The 17,830-nt window shown below is 43.5% G+C and overlaps 1 protein-coding gene across 3 annotated transcripts in view; it reads right to left on the reverse strand.

Moving 5' to 3' along the window:
- The window catches only part of COL4A1 (collagen type IV alpha 1 chain), a 626,471-nt gene that overhangs the window by 320,210 nt on the left and 288,431 nt on the right, over nucleotides 1–17,830 (reverse strand). For all 3 annotated transcript variants that reach the window (XM_085622171.1, XM_085622169.1, XM_085622170.1), the window contains exons 14-16: nucleotides 4,901–4,945; nucleotides 2,345–2,404; nucleotides 1,242–1,286 (exon numbers count right to left, since the gene is read on the reverse strand). In XM_085622171.1, the coding sequence (XP_085478297.1) occupies nucleotides 1,242–1,286; nucleotides 2,345–2,404; nucleotides 4,901–4,945 (150 nt within the window). The remainder of the gene's footprint in view (nucleotides 1–1,241; nucleotides 1,287–2,344; nucleotides 2,405–4,900; nucleotides 4,946–17,830) is intronic.

Genomic DNA, 17,830 nt, shown 5'->3' on the forward strand with positions numbered 1-17,830 from the left:
GGTTGGCGTTTATTGCAAGAGACAGGGCCAGCTTTAGCGCAGATGGCGTCGGGTGCAACAGTCCTTTTTTGGTACCGCCTCCCTCCCCCAATATGACCTCCTCCTCGGATTCACTGACTACCACCCAGAAAAAGTGCCCCTCATCTCTTCATAGTCCCTCTCTTGGAAACATTTCATTTGTGTTAAAGCGCTGTTAAAAGCTGCCTTTACTAATCCACTCAGCTATCCACATAAAATCCAGATCTGTCCTTTGCAGCAGGCATATTAACCCTCTGCGCTACTTCATGGGAAGTCGAAACTGCCACTAGACAAAACTCCGAACTCTCTCTCTAGCAGGAACAGTAATTACAAGAGTTATGACATTTTTATTGCTGCCCGAAAGCTGGACGCACAAGGAACTCTGCAGCAAGTGCTTTTAAATTGTATGTTATTGCTAAACAAAGCGCCCTCTCTCTGAGGTCCGTGCCTCCCCTCCAGGTAGGCGCCCAGTGCGGCCGCGCCAGTTGCACTGTCCTAAAGCCGGACCTGGCATGAGAACAGCTGCTCAAGTACTCCCACTGTCCACCGTTTCAGCAGATGGGATGGGATGGCTTCAGAGTGTTCTAGAAGTGAATGAGAACCACAAAAACTTCTACATCCACATAGGCCTTGTAGGGGCAGTGGTTGTGCCCAGCTCCCACTCTTACATTAACAGGTGACCTAAAATGGACCATCGTAGTACCACTGCCAACAGTTCTGTTATCTGACTGAGGATTGTAGAAATGATTGTGCCTGTCATCATGGCTAATTTGATTAAGACATGCTTCATGAATTTTAGCTATGAGTTCATTAGAGTGGGCTGTCACTGTGTTTCTGTTGCAGTGGAGGAGCACTAGAAATTGATACATCAGCCCATTTAGCGCCAAGTTTGCAATGAAGCGCTGTCAGTGTGACATGATTTTGAGTTCCTTTGGTGTTCTGATTTGTAGTTTAAGCAGTAGCTAATGCCAATAATTTACTGTTAGTTAATCTATTTCTTTATTTGCCTTTCTCGAGTAGAATTCTGAAGGCTACATGGTATTGCAGGCAAGCTGTCATTTATCTCACCTATGATTTAGGAACACAAACTGAGGGAGCCATTATATATTTGCATTCCTGGCACATATAAACAGGACTCAGCAGTCAAAGATGTAAACGCACATACATTGCTATAATGTAAGAGAATTATTAACAATATAAAAATGTGAAAAGACGAGACCTACATCAAAGCCTTTTTCTCCTTGTTCACCATCTTTTCCAGGTTTTCCCTAAAATAAACACGAATGTTTGAGAGAATTTGACATGTAACTTTTTCAATAACAAGAAAATTATTAGTAATAAAAAATAATAATAATCATAGCAACAGCACTACAACTGCTACAACTAATAATAAAAATGCTAATAAGAACATCAACAATAATAATAATAGTAATAATAATAAAAATAGTTGTGTTCGAAATTCCGCATGGCATATCTCCTGTGTTCCATGACAGCACCGAAGAGTATATGTAGCACATATTAGCGGGGCTGGGATCATGCCATGCCTTGGTTACTGAAAGGCAGACGTTTAATTGAGTTGTATGCTCATAGGATGTGGGCAGGTTTCCTTGTACCAATAACATTTCAAATTGCCTCATGTTCCTCTTTAGGTATTCCTGCTATCCTCGAGGCTGTTAGGGGCCATATTATAAAAGGAATGCATTACCCCCCTTAACAAATGACACTCATTGCTATTGTGGTGTAGGGACAGTTCGCTTGTAGTACAGAAGGAGCCACAAGCCATCGGTGCATGTCAGACACCGCAGTCACTTGTGAAGTTCAATCACTCTCACATTAAAAAAAGTGATTACACATTTCGCATTGGTGTAAGTCCAGATGCATATTTACATTGTGGAACTTATACTGGTCTGAAGAACCACCTAAGACAGGTGCTGAAAAGACAGATATCACATGCCGCGTGAATGCTGTCACAGTCTCCCACCACCTTGTGTACAGGTCCTGGTCCTGCTCCCCTCTCTGACTTGGCCGGGTAGAGGAGGCTGGTGAAGATTCTCTATGCAAGACTATGCCAGTTCAGACTGCATTTGCATAGGTACTCTCTGATCTGTAGGGACACTCTGTGGGACAGTGCAGCTTATCACTAGTTTTTATAATACAACAAAGCATTAATGCTGCTGGTTTGTATACAGTAGACATACTTTGTCCCAGTGGAAGCACAAAGCAGTGCCTGCAACCCCTACTGTTATAAAGGCGCTCCATAGAAGCATTTTCACTGCTCTTGTTGAAACACGTGCCGCACCCTGCTGCACTCGTGCATTATACTTACACGTGGTCCTGGTTTCCCAGCATCACCCTTTTCTCCTTTGATGCTCTGTCCTCGTGGTCCCTTTTTAAAGACACAATTTCAATTTCAATTAATATCATATATAAATAAGGCTGTAGCTTGTAGTGTCTAGGATGCAGGCCTAACCTAATAATTTATTAGGACAATATGGAAAGCAGCAAACGCATTACTAAGTACACGAGTCCATGAAACACCACTGACGTTGCAACAAGAGTTTAAGGACCTTATTAAGAGTTTGGTGGACAGGGTAGTCCATCACGAACAGGCAGATGTCCTGTCCGCCATATTACAAGTGCAATAAAGTGTATGGCATTTGGAATAGAGCAGACGGGATACCGTCACACCTTGACGGACTATCCCATCTGCTGCACTCTAAATAAAGCCCTAAGTTGTATTCATTAATGCAGGTTTCGTAATATATGGTGCAGTTAATGAGCTTGACCGTAAAATTGTTGCCACTGAATCTTCCAAGAAATATATAACAATTAGCATTCTTTAAAGATTGACATGCATTGGAAGGCCTTTCCTTGTTAAACACAGTGGTGGTAATGCTGTATAGTACTGCAAAGTATATTGTTGGATGACCATGATATTGGCGTGGTCTGCCAGGGATTGGCATTGTTGGGTGAAAGACTGAATGGGAGTAGGTTAGGAGTAGGGTGGCCACTTAATTCCAACTATGGACACTGTCTCCTGTCCAGAACATTTCACCTAGAAATCATTGTTTTCAGATGTCTAATTTGTTCAATGGAAGCAAAGCAAGACTGCAACACACAGAATGCGTTAATTTATCATATGACTGTCCAGGACTGGAAACAGTGCCCGCAGTGAGCAAGAGGAAGACGCTCATGCTAGGTAGTAAGGAAAAGAGCATTTAGAGGACAATTTATTCGCCATAGGTATCGTAGAAAAAGTGTATGGAGAGGTGTGCATTTTATCTGGTAAATGTTCACTTTAGAAAAGATGAAAGGTGTGACGATGACAACACTAGAGGACATAATAAAATTGGGGACTAATTTATTTAACAGTGAGGAGTCACAACATCGGAGTTATAATATCAACCTTCACTTGTAACTTCTCCACAATACTAACTACCACTGTATCGTCAAGGTAAGCAGGTTTGGTAAAGCTACTCTTCCCTATGTATGCTTTATTGATTATATTATGGTAGTAAACATATCTGAGTTTAGATATGTGTAGGTCGATAATATTAACCTCAATATTGAGATATACAACCTGGGATGGAAAGGTAAAAGGGATCAAAAAACCCAATGATATTGTCAAGTAACATAAAGCTTTAGTAAACAAACTAATAGTGCATGCGTGGAGATGTAGTATAATAAATCCTCAAAAGTGATTATGTGGGTCAGGTGCTCATGGGTGATCCAATGACAGAGGGTTAGATGGTGAGAAGAGATCAGAAAAGAAAAGCAGAGAATGCAAGATGTTTGTTATACATCTGAATCCACAATGGTGAATTTGAATACATTTTAAAGGGTCATGGTGGGATGTAGAGAACAAGCAAAGGTTATGGTATGAATATTTTCAGGTTTGTGACATTAAAATAAGGAAGCAAATGAGTTGTCTTCTTGTGTGACGAGGCCAAAAAAGGATAGATACAAGGCTGTGGATGAGACTGGCAAAAAAGCAAGTGGTGACAAATATAGTGGGAATATTTGTGACATGGGACACCATGGTGCTGCTGCTAGTAGATTCTGAGGCTGAAGAAATAGTGCCAATAAAAAGTCAACTTTGCTCTTCTGATGAGCATTCAGCTGCGACTCCTCCATTATGGCTGAGGAGCATCGCCCCTCCTGTTGAGAGTGCAGCATGCACACACATTAATAATATGATAATAAATACCGTTTACCATATTATTAATGTGTCCAAGGCTTGCACTTTTACAGCGCGATGGAAGGGGGCGGGGCTAATCTGTGCGATTGCACTACTAATGCAGCCACCTGCCAGTGCGCAGGTCAGATTGGCCGGGCTTACAGCCGACCAATCTGACCTGCGTACTTCAGAGCCTGCAATCCCAAGGCTGAGAAACAGTTGAGGGATTGCAGCCGCAGGCCCCCAGCCTCTAAATGAGCGCTGGGTTAGCCTGCTCCAGCATTGGCTAGTTTCCCGTTGTCTTGGGGCGGAAGTCCTTCACTTCCCTTTCCTCCAAGCAAGCCCAGGAGAGCGCCGGGAGGAAGGAGTGGGAGACCGCATCCAGAGCCTGCTAGGACAAGGAAATGAGCGTCGGGCAGCAGGTAAGTTCTTTGTAAGTTTATTTAATTGTTTATGTGTATTGTCTGTTTTCCTCCGCATCCCCCCACCCCCTTCTACATGCCATTCTGCCCCCACACCAGCCGATACTGTGAGCTTTGTTTGAAGAAAAAAAAGGTGGCCCTTATAAAAGTTGTCTCTTTGTCTATAGCGGGAGGCTGAAGACGGAAGGAGATACATAAGGCATATTTATTTTTCTAAAAACTCAAGAAGTTAAAAAACTTTAAAAAAATCTATTCTAATCAAATATTTTTTGTTTGTACTCACCGGGGACCCCTTATCACCTTTCTCACCGGCCGTGCCTTTGTCACCCTAAAACAATGAAAACAAATTCAAAATACACAGAAAATTAAATTCCAAAAGAGTAATGTGGGTTAATTGTCATGCCGGACATTGTAATCAAATCAGGTGAACCCTACGCTTTCGAATAAAGGAAATAGGATATTATGTCCCATATTCTGTAAACTGTTTGTAACCTCTAAGATAAAGGTAAAACATCCAACAAACATTGAAATACTATTGTAACACAGGAGCACTCTATGTCAATCGGGGTTTGTGAAGTAAGCAGATCTTTGAAACTTAGAGAAAGGAAAATAAGGGCTTGAATTAGGGTTTGGCAGGGGTGGCAGCGGGTATTGTACACTGTCCACTAAACTCTAAATCTGGCCTTAATTCTCCATCTAGAGCTTTTCTCTACCTAGAAGGAAATGCTGTATCTGTTAGGAGAACTGCAATCTGGAATTCACAACTTGCTTATGAACCCTTTTGTTTTCAAACTTGCAATGTACACAATGTAAGATGGTAAAATCATTTACTTTTTAAAATGCTAACATTTACATATTTAAAGTTGTCATATTACTTCCCCATAAGAAATTAACCTGCACCTTGAATGTATCAATTTCCCAGACTCCCTCCTCAACATAGCTCACAAAACACCTTTTGAAAGATGTCCATGCCTTATACAGTAAGAATGAGACAATGTAACATGTTTCCTCTACTGCCCTTTCAAACATATTTTTGGGATTTGAGAACATTCTATGAGAGGCCATATTTAAACAAGCAATGGCTAGCCAGAAGGTCTTTTGTCTGAAAGGCTCAGCTATTTGTTTTGCCATCGCTTTTTGGCAATCGTGCACATGCGTCAATGCATGCACCCTCAAGCCTTGCAATCTTGAAATAGATTTTCTAATATAGAAAATGCATTCCAGGAGTGCTTTTTGATGTGATAGATAACATTGTCATTCAATCATGAGCAACGACCTGACACAAAGCCCACTGAAAGTATATTATATATTGGAAAGAATAGGTTTGAAGCAATTTTACATGAGTAGATGTGAATTACTTCAGGTTCGGATCTTTCTGGGAGGCGATACTTTGGAGTGAAAAGAATCTGTTATGTCCCATATGTCTATTTCCTCCACTGGCTATATCTAGAGATAAGGGGCCTTATTTAAAGTGTGGTAGAAAGAGTGCCCCATCGCAACCCCAACAGGGTACTCCATTCGCCAAACCCTCGGTCCGACTGCCTCAAGTCGAGCAGACGGTAAGTATTCTGTCTATGGAGTTTCCATTGGCTCTGTCAACGGAATACTTTCTCTAACAGTCTGACCAAGTAGGGGAGGTCAGAGGAAGGACTTTACACCGTGCACCCTATTTAGCGTGAATGGTGTAAGTCTTTTATTATCGTCCATCACTGCCAGGAAAAAACAATCATGACATGACACCCTGGAAGAAAACTCCCAAGGTGTAGGGGTCATTAATATATATATTTTTTCAAAACATACTCCAGGTTTGGGACTTTTTTTCCCAAAACCAAGGAACTTTTAAAAACTTTGATTGGCTGACGGTACCATGCATCAAACGTTTCCAACACTGTCAGGAACAGCTATGACAGCAGTTTCTGTCAATGTAGAGAGTTGTCCACAGGGCCAGTGGATAACTTTAAATTTGATGGGCGGAGGTCCCTGAGGATGACAGAGGTAATGCCCTCCGCCATTCCAACAGATTAAACTCTTTCCGCCAAACTATAAATTAGACTTTAGGGCTGATTATGTCTGTTCTGGGTCATTGTACAGGTTTCGCTGTAAGCATCACTCAGTTAATATTTCTGGGGTTCTCAGAGTATTCATAAAATTCCTGGCTCCACTGGTGCCTCTGTTACATGAGAAAGGAATATTGTCTACCCCTATTTAGATGCTTCATTTATTTATGTACTGAATTCATCAGGGGTGGTCCAGAAAACTGAGGTAACTTTAGAGCTCTGCTCCTCAAAACGTACTGGAGACATGGTGTTGGTCTCCGCATTGTGCAGTATTCCTTTGGTAACCCTGGAGTGTTTGTCTTCGGACTATGTGTTCATCTTTTGCTTACAACTGCAGGAAGACCCATCAAAATCTGATCAAATAGACCCACCATGGCTGCGTGATTCTTGTGGGTCATGGTTCCCAGGTTATATCTGTGAATTGTGATTAAACAGTGGTTCTGTGATATCTTTCGTTTCTAGCAGAAGGCTTTCCCGATCAGAATGGATGATTTAGGGGCTGCAAGCGGTGAGTATTTAAAAAACAAACTGCAATGTAAATAGTGAATTGTTTTTGCTGCTTATCGGGATGCTAGTAAGTAGCAGAGACCATGCACTTTTTGGAGAAAATAGTTTCTTGATCAAAAAGTTTGTATCGATAATTATTTAATGTGAACAGACTTATGACCTGTGAGTGAAGAGCGCAGCGTATTCATAAGATCAGTGGCGCTACTACTAAGAGTCCCAGAGGTGAAGTGGCACCAGGGCCCATGGGGTGTGAGGGATAACTGAAAACCCATTTATTTCTGTCTTTAACTATCAAGCTGGAAGGGAAAGGGTTGTTTGGATCATTGCATCATGCCCCATTACAGCATTACTATGCTGCTGTCCCAGAACCTCCCTATCACCTGTGGCATTCCCCTAGAGTTCCATCTTGTCCCCTATCATCGTCAACCTTTACAGGGCACTTTCAGGGACTGGTTGGACTGAGACCATCATTAAAAGTCCCCAATATATTAATGACACACGTCATTTTTACTTCCTACCATGATTTCAATATGTTTATATACTTACATGAGGAGCTGTTGGAAATGTTAGTACTTTTAATTACAATAGCCATGCATAACCTTTTCCTTCTAATTGCCCTGTCTTTCCCTTCTATCATCTGCATGCCATCTCTCTCTCTCTGAGAACAACCTACACTGTCAAGTGCAAGTTTGCCTTAGCCTCCATTACTCCATTTCTGCAACCTGCACACAAAGCATTTATAAGTCAGACCCCTGCACCCTAAAAATACCTAACTTCCCCTACCTCATCTATTAATCCCACCAACTATGTGCATGTGTCACATGTCCCCACTAATGATCACAAATAACTCCTATTAAATTTAAATCATCACAATGAAACTGAAGTGAATTACTGGAAAGGTTTCTCTGGGCACCCAAGACTAATCCCAGTAGCAAACAATAACCAAGAATACTAGACTAACGACTAACCTTGGTTCCAGAGCACAGTGCTGCCCAGCGTAAATCGCTTCGATGATGTGTCATGGTTAATAAGCGTTATATAAATGTAATTACAATTACATGCAAGTACAATGACTCAGGCTCCAACACCACACATTTCATACCCCTGGTATGATGGCAAGTGTTGGACCTTTAAGATCTCCTAAATGCAGAAAAGGAGGAAAGCAAGGAGACTGTGCCTATTGTCAATAGTTGAGTATAAAGGGCTTACGAGTGACAAAAAACATGATTAGTTGAGACACAATAGGGGGAATAAATCAGGATTGCCAAGCATAGAGATTCTCTGTAATGTCAACAGTCACCCAAGAGTGTGGGGATGTTGTGGTTCGTCCAGAAACCCACATATCAGAAGAGGCATAGTTGTAACATTTCCCGCACTTTATAATAGTAAGATCTATTCCAATAATATCTGGGTTGCCAAAACAAACGAATACTGAGTTACTCACCAAACAGTGAGCTCAATATGCTAGTCAGTCATAGAAATTGGGAAAGGTAGCTTTCCAAATAAAATTCCAATCGACAGTCTATAAATCAGTTTTTGGGAATTACACTATGGCGTACCCTGCAAAAGGCAAATGCTCCTGCATCTTGGTTGGAGACAGAGATTGTTCCAAATTAAAAAAGAAAAATGCTGGAATAACCCTGCCAACTACTGTTCAATAATTCTCATCAATAGTACCTAAAAACTCTTTGGTAAATTACTTCTTATTAGACTGGAAGATGGATGATGGCAAACAAAAAGACCTCACACTGTCGAGCAGGATTTATGAAGAAAGTCAGTACAGTAGATCAGTTGCTCAGACATCTCTGGATGGGGACAAATATGTTGTCCTGAAAATCAAATCCCTGCATGTGTACTTCATTGGTTTATAAAATAACTTTTACATTGTATCTAACTATCTAATGTGGGAGTTTCTCCAGTGAATGTGATTTTTACAGGGGCTCCAAAATTAAATAATTTGGTTCCTTTCTAATAAATTTGCAAACATTAGATGGGACCAAAATGGTGAGACCACAAAATTAGCTTCAGGGAATCATAGTGCTAGGCAGGGTTGTGTGCAGGCCCCAGTACTGTTAACTATCAGGCACATGCATCAAGCTAGGATTTTGCGAGTCCTTAATTGCGAATATTAAGGATTCGCAATTAAGGACTCGCAAAATCCTATGCATATAGGAATCGCTATAATAATAGCGATTCCTACACATTCCTTATTTGCGACTCGCAAATTGTGAGTCACAATTAGGAATAGTTTCCCATTCATTCCTATGGGCCTACAGGCCCATAGGAATGAATGGGAAATTGCAAGTGCAAATTACGAGTACCAATAGATACTCACAAATTGCGCATGCAATTTCAAGAGTGCAAGGGTGTCAAAAGGGCACCCTGATGCACCCCTGAAATTGATCCGTGCACATATGCTGCGCATACACATGTCCCAAGGACATGTGTGTGTGTGTAACCTACAACGTTGAAAAATGCAAATTGGTGCATTTTTCAAAGTTTTTGCTATTTACCATGTGGTATGATTCCACGGTAAATAGCGGGCCCAAATAGTGAAATCGCTATTTTTAAAGGCATCTTGCTTTGCATTTAAGGAATTGCAATTTGTGATTCCTTAAATGCAATCGCAATTTAAGAAATCGCAAAAATTAGCGATTTCTTACATTGCGAGTGGTAAGTTGTTTCATGCATTGCAAAAGCTTTTTTTGCGATCACAAACGGACGATTTTTGCGAATCGCACCGTTTGCGATCGCAAAAAGCTTTGATGCATATGCCTGAAAATATATTAAAAGTGCCATGTTGTACATCGGGAATGGTGTTAATCACTCCATTGTGATAGCTGGGTCAATAATCGAGACCCTTTTAATTGCTGATGACTCACTTCTGGTATCTTGTATCCCACTGGACATGCAGAAGCTAATTGACTAATCTGAAGGGTTCTGCTGTATATCTGGTCTGACAATTTGAAATTATATTGCAAAACCCTCACACAGCATTTAGAAGCAAACTGTATCTTGAGAATCTGAAACAGACTATTTTGCATTAGCTGGGTTCTGACTCACATTGCAGAAACAACTCTCCAAATGTAATCTTTTTCTGCTGCAATGGGCAGGGACAACAACCTGATTTTCAAGGGAGCGAATGGGATGAGCTATTCCTTCAGTTAGGGAGGTACATAAGATCTAACCCTTATGTAACTTCCTGGTAGGAGGATTATGACAGCCTATGACTCAGAACTGTGGGGAATTATAATTGTGCCCACACTGAAGAAGATTGAAAATTAACTATTGTGCTGCCTTCTAGCACTGTGAGTACACCCCTTTAGATCTGGTCTTTAGAGAGACATTGAATCTATCACCCAGCTGAGACGTTTCCTTTTCCGGATAGGATTATGGGGTACAGAGAAATTGAGGCCATACCCAGTGGTTTTACAAGATGTTCTTCACAAGGAGGGCAGAGGAAACATTGGATGGTTCATCTGCATCTATGATATTTTTTGTTTAACTAGGCATTGCTCATGTTTGGTCACCATAGAAATTGATAAATAGTTGTTTTTTACAAGAGGTTAAGCCGGCCTTTTAGAATCTGGTCTGATATCAAGCACTTTAGGTTTGCCAGTGTGGGAACATTAACAGAGGTGAGGGGGCGGAGCTTGTCTGTGCCGAAGATGGCTAAGACGAGAGCTCCGTCGAGCCATCAATTAATCCTTCAAGTATTCTGCATCAGGGCGATCTATGCAGACCGACTCCACTCGCTACGGGAGCTACTAAGTGCCCTCCATGCTCTGATAGACATTGCAAATGACCAAATCGCCTACAACTGTTGAAAACAAGAGAGAAGGCAGCGTTCTGGAATGACATCACGGGGCCTAAAGCGAAACTGAGCACTACGCACTGCCTGGAACTGGAAGAGATGTGTTGACATGTGGCGTCCTGGTAGAAGAGAGACGCTGGGAGACTCTTAAGGAACCGGCGGCTGCAATCGGGAAGCGGCATCACTAGCGAGACAGCTGAGCGGGGGTGGACCTCAGCCTGCCCAGCGCCCTGGATCGCAATACGCAAGGGGTGCCCCTGTGAGTATGGCGCTTCCCTGGAGAGAAGCAGCAGCTGTAATTAAGAAGGCGCGGCCCTGGCGTCGAGGGTCCGCTTGAGGGGCCAGAGACACAACAACTGAGTCTAGGGCACAGCACTTTGCTGGAAAGAGATGCTGCGTAACACTTCATGCCTGATATTCTGCCCGGTGGCTCAGGAAGGTGAAACGCAGCTACTGCGGAGCAGGGCTGCAGCAAATCACGGTGCAGAGCGCCAAAGATCGATACAAGGTGCACTGCATGTCTTACACAATCAACGAAACAGCAAGTAATTTTCCTGAACTTTGAGTATGCTTATGGAGCATACCCAGGCATAATCGCATTAGAGTAATTGTGCTTTGAGGTTGGGTGTCCACGCGGTCCAGACGCTATGAAGCTAATGCACAGGAGACTTGCACTGCAAGCAGCTGAGAGCGAGATAGCGTCACTGCCAGTTAGGGCACTCACGATAAATGATACCTGGCATTAGATGTGGTCAGAGAAGGAGCGATATACACTGACGGTGCTGCAGCAGGGGTTAGTCACTGGGATTCTGTGCCTGCCTAGCCATAGAGCGCAAATACAACTATAGGGCTGCAACTGCTGTGGAGCTTGCCATATAGACTATGTAGACAGCGTGGTGTCCGTTCTGTGTTCCTGTCAAAGCGTCAGGCTGGGAAAGTAGAGACACCCACAAGGGTCCGATAGCTGCTCCCCACATAATGGATTGACCAGCTCAAATACCTGCAACTGTTATTGATATGGCGCAGCCAAGATGGGTAAGGTGGACAAAGTACAGCCAAAACTAACCTTTGAACAGCGGAAGCCCAGGATGAGAGAGAGCATGCCTGAGAGCGGGCCTGGCACGCAGGAGGAGCCAACTGAGCAGGTGGAAGGAGATATCCGTGTGATGCTTGCTGCCATGCAGAAAAGTCTGCATGTCAGCTATTGATACCAAATTGGATTCCCTGTCCTACCGTATGGAGAGAATGTCCGAACAAATGAATAAGCAAGTAGAAAGGCTGGACATGGCCGAGCGCAGAGTTACTGAGGTAGAGGAGGCGCAGTCAGAAATGGATGCGGAACATAAGCAGATGGGGAAGGCAGTGCAAACCCTGCAAGATAAGGTGGAGGACCTAGAAGCGTGGTCCCAAAGAAGCAACATATGAATTACGGGCCTTCCAGAGTCCACCCAGTTTGGGAACATGGAGCTCTTTGTTGAAAAACTACTGGTCACCTTGCTGGGAAGGGAAACGTTTTCTGCATGCAGCGCTGAGGGCGGCACGGGAACAGCAGACACTGCAGTACGAGGGCTCTGCTATTTCACTATACCAGGACTTCACAATCCGTGTGCAGGAAGCTCGCCGGCAGTTTGCACCGCTCAAGTGTCAGCTTCGGGAACAAAAATTGGACTATGCCATGTTGTACCCGGTGGGCCTGCGTGTTAACAGACAGGGCAGATCCAGGATTTTTACAAACCCAAAATCTCTACAGAAAGCCCTGTAAGAGTGGTCAAATGAGCAGCAGCGTGACGGCCTGGAGGGGGCGACCGGAGGGAGCCTTGATGACCAGGACAAACATCTGAGACAGGCACGCTGGCAGTTAAGATGGGGGAACGGGGGGCATGGAGGGCTGCTTGGGCTTAATTTGAATTGCAGTGGTATAGACAGCGGGTATGGGGCAAGAACTATAGAGCTGCTAAGAATTTCTGTAGTGACTTATAAGTTTAGACAGATTGCATGGAGCATGCTGGTGGAGGCACCACTATAATTAGGAGTTTTGGATATGACGGGTAAAGTTATTATAACACCTGATGCTCTAGATGTGCCTGATGGCGGGCGGTAAATGGCATATAGCCTAATAAGGTTAAGTAACTAAACAGGGCTGGCAGCATCCACCCAGGAGTGAGCACCACATTCTGAGACAGGCCAAATTCGTGGACTGATTGTTATCATCAGATGTGAAATCAGATATGATTGTTGTGAATTGTTAGGGGAGATTCCGCCTGGGCAGAGTTGCGGTATGCTAGGCATGGGTGGGGGGAGGGGGGACACGGAGACTAACGATAAATTAAATTCTTGACAGCGCAGTTCTTTGGCACGACATACACAGCTTTTATTACAACTACATAGTCAGCAAACAATTACGCAACCACCATAATGGCAGCTAGTGGTACACCTGATGCGGACACAAATAGCAAGCTTAGGGCCCTTACATGGAATGTGAGAGGCCTTAATGACTAAGTTGAAGGAAAAGTCATGGCTTATTTGTTGAGGCACAACATAGACATAGCTTTGCTACAGGAATCGCATTTGCCATTGACTAGCAGCATGCTTTGTAGCAGGGGACTGCTGAAAAACATATATGCGGCAGGCTTCACATCGCATGCACGCAGGGTGGTTACATGGGTGAACCCTAAATCTAATATAAAACTGGAGCCGCTTGTCACAGACCAGGAGGGCAGGTTGGCTATTTCAAGATGTAAGGGGAAAGGTGCGGACCTGATACTGGCCAATGTTTATGGCCCTTACTATGACAACCCAAAATGTTATGAGTCACTGCTAGAAAGGATGCAGGAATACGGGGGGTTCAACTCTGGGGGGGGCCACTTTAACTGCACGTTGAACCCACGACAAGACAGGTTGGGTGTTCCGGAATGCCGCACTGTTGCGACGGCGTGCACTATTGGGCATGCGATGACACAGTTAGATCTGTGCGATGTCTGGCGACAGTGCTACACAAACAAGGGGGAGTTCACACACTACTCTGCATTTCACGACCTACACTCTAGGATAGATTATTGGCTGGCGGCTAGGAAGATTTACGATCGAGTTCGTGAATGTTCAGTGCTCCCCCGTACTCTCTCCGACCATTCTCCGGTTTTGCTGGTGTTAGACACCCATCACGGAAATATATCCCCCCTTTCACCTGGCGATTCCCACCATACTCACTATTAGACACGGTTTTTAAATCAGAGATGGCTGATGCTATAGACAGCTTCTTTACCCGCAATGTTGGCTCTATGGAAGCTTTTACACTAGTATGGGAAACATTTAAAGTGTAAATCCGCGGGATAGCCATGTCCAAGCACTCTGGAGTCCTCTGGGTGCTCTGTAAGCAGCTATCGGACTTGGAAAGTTCCCTAAGAACATTGGAGCAAACGCTGAAATTCTGGACTATTTGACGCACATTAAACTGCCCTGGCTAACAAACGAACACTGAGAGTATTTAATGCGCCCTTTGGAACTGGAGGAAATAACCTCAGCACTGGCAGGCATGAAAACTGGTAGCGCGCCAGGTGTTGACGGCCTCACAGTTAACTTTTACAAAGAATTGAAAAACCTGCTGGTCCCGCACTTTGCTACGTTATTTGAAGAGATGTACGGAGAAGGTATCATGCCACCCTCAATGAGAGAGGCAGTAATCATAGCTAAATTAAAGCAGGACAAATCTCCTGCTGACTGCTCATCGTATACTATCTCTATTGAACGTGGACAACAAGATATACGCCAAGATTCTGGCAACCCAGCTTGTTCCACAGGTCCCGTTACCAGTGGCCCCAGAAAAAGCGGGATTTGTCCCCGGTTGAAATTTGACTTACAATCTAAGAATGGTGTTTGGGGCGATACAGCACACTAGACAAGATACACAAGCTGTGGCAGTGTTCCTTGACATGGAAAAGGCATTTGATTCGATCGAGTGGCCTTTAATGAAGCAAGTCTTGACGAGAATGGGTCTGGGAAGCATATTCCTGCAAATGATAGGGGTCTTATACAACTCCTCTACTGCCAGAATCAAAATAGGCAACCTAGTTACAACACTTATTCGCATAACTAAAGGTACGCGACAGGGATTCCCACTATCCCCGATATTATATGCGTTGGTGGCAGAGCCACCAGCTTGCGCGCTCCGAGAGTATCACAAGCAGAGGGGTATACGATTTTCAGGTTATCAATTGATTGTATCTACGTATGCAGATGACACGCTGCTCTATGTTAGAGACCGTGAACACAATTTATCACCTACACTGAGGGAAGTAGTGAAATTTGGCACGTTGTCGGGCCTGCGGGTGAACTGGACAGAATCTATAATATTCCCCCTTATCCCTGCTACCAAGCCCTTTACACCTGACTACATGCTGCAGTGGATGACGGAACCAGAATGGTCAGAATACATACTGACTCAGAAGTGGTGTTCAGAGAGAACTACGGGGTCCCAAACAGCAGACTGGAGGATGAGATTGCGAATTGGATCCGGCTTCCATTATCACTAGTAGGCAGGATCCCTATTATGAAAATGGTAATACTTCCCCGTTTTTTATTTCTATTCGCCAATATCCCTATGGTTCTGCCGAGAACCTTTTTTCGTACACTCACCTCATTGCTGATAAAACTAGCTTGGGCGGGGAAACAAGCATGGATCAAGTGGGAAATACTTACTCTTCCATACCGGATGGGGGGCCTAGGTGTCCCAGATCTCAACCTATTTTATAGAGCAGCACAGAGCGCTCACGTGTACCATTGGATGCATGGTTTGCCTGATACACCACATGTAAAGATAGAAAAGGTAGTGGGTTTGCCATACCCGCTACCTGTGTTGTTGTTCACCACACCGGATCGTAGGACTGGAATATTAGACTCTATTAACGCGACTAGACATGCATGGCAGCACCTACTGAAACTGCAAGTTGGAGCGATAATGTATTCCCTGCTGACTCCATTAGATTGGTGTCACTGGCTGACCCCATGCAGAGATAAAGCAGTAACATGAGCACTTGGCTCTTTAGGCGTGCAGACGATAGGGGAGATGTTCGCTGAGGGCATAGCAAAGAAGTGGGACGAGGTTGGGACTACTGACTGCAATGTCACAAAGCTCCAAAAATGTCAGTTTCACAGAACTAGACAGGCCCTGACGGAACTCTTGGGCGATGATCTTGCAGAGACGCCTGAATTAGCCTCTCTCACATATGTGATTAAAACAGACTCCCCGACCAAAATAGTGCCTAACATCTACAAACTATCAATGGGATACCGGGAAAACGTTTACACTAAAGCTCGACTTGCATGGCAAACTGACTTTGGCATAGAGCTAGATGACGCAACATAGAGATACTGTTGTGAGAGCACAAAAAGAATTTCCCTCAATGGTAGGCATAGGCTGATTCATTTCAAGTTTTTGAATAGGGTTTACTATACACCCGAGCACCTATGCAGATATGGGTTGCGGGACACGGCAGAATGCAAGCGCTGTGAGGAACACATAGCAGACTTTTTGCACTTAGCCTGGATATACCCAAGAAAAGCAAAATTCTGGGTCTTGGTATTTAAAGAACTGGGAAACATTATAGATATGCCACTCACCCCTGATACACTGCTAGCTTTACTGGGGTTTTCCAAGTCACTACCGAAGGCGGTCAGATGGCTGGTAGACATGGGACTGCTTTTAGCCAGGTGCAGAGTTGCAATACGCTGGTCAAAAGGCCCGATCCCCACTATTACTGAATGGTCTAGAGACATGATGTATTGTAGCACACAGACTGAGAACTATAGCGAGCTTCTACCCCGCGCAGTGGCCCCAAAAATTTCTGGGCGTTGTACAAGACATATCTAGCGACTAAGGATAATGAGACTGAAAGCATTGACACTTCTGCACAAGGGGAAGAGGGAACTGTTGATACAAGGTCAAGTTGGCGGAGGGATGTTACTAGACAGCAATACTAAGGACAGATGGGTTGTTAGCCAATTACTGCTGAGAGAATGCGCAGAGGAGAAGAAAGGCAGTGGTAAGCCAAGGCAAGAGGTGTACGCAAGGTAGAATTGAAGACTATTTTATGACCCGAACATTGGCTGTCCGTGTGGAAAGTAGACAATGGAGGACAAAGCCAGCTTGACAGACTGTGATATTGTATTCTGTGTTTGATTATTGCCAATCCTGCCAAATGTACCAAATGGAGATATGTATCTTTGTTATTGAGAAACAGTTAATAAAGTAAAAAAAAAAACATTAACAGAGGCATTTTCTATTAAAATATTATGACATGTGGAGCCCTAGTTAAACATTATTGACCCACAATTATCCAAGACTTTCTATATTACATTTGGATTTGTTCCTCTTTTGCGAGCCACATTTACCATTCCTGTGGAATAGCCCCTCCTCACACAATCCACTGTAACTATTGTAGGAATGGCAATGAAACCAAGACTCATTTGATATTTTTTTGTTAATATTTACCAAGAGATAGCTGATGCATTTTTGAACTATTTTGAGCTAAAATGAGCTGAGAATTAGTACATTGGAAACCTCGACATGAATGACATTTTCCATCTCAAGGTTTTTGTTCTCTGCATTGTTAATTTAGAATAGGTTAATTGAAAAGGGAGAATAATTTGGATTTCAATGGTCTTCTGAATGATGATCAATTGTTTCGAGTGGATACAAATCATTTTGCTAGCTTTAGAATTATCACCCAAACTTGAGAATTGCAGCTGAATTGGCTGGTGTGTGTAATCCGCATCGCCTCACATCGCCTAAAACTCAGCTCACTTCTGTTGGCTGAGTTTTATAATCCGTAGCACTGAA

The sequence above is a fragment of the Triturus cristatus genome, chromosome 8 (assembly GCF_964204655.1).
Source record: "Triturus cristatus chromosome 8, aTriCri1.1, whole genome shotgun sequence".
Taxonomy (NCBI): domain Eukaryota; kingdom Metazoa; phylum Chordata; class Amphibia; order Caudata; family Salamandridae; genus Triturus; species Triturus cristatus.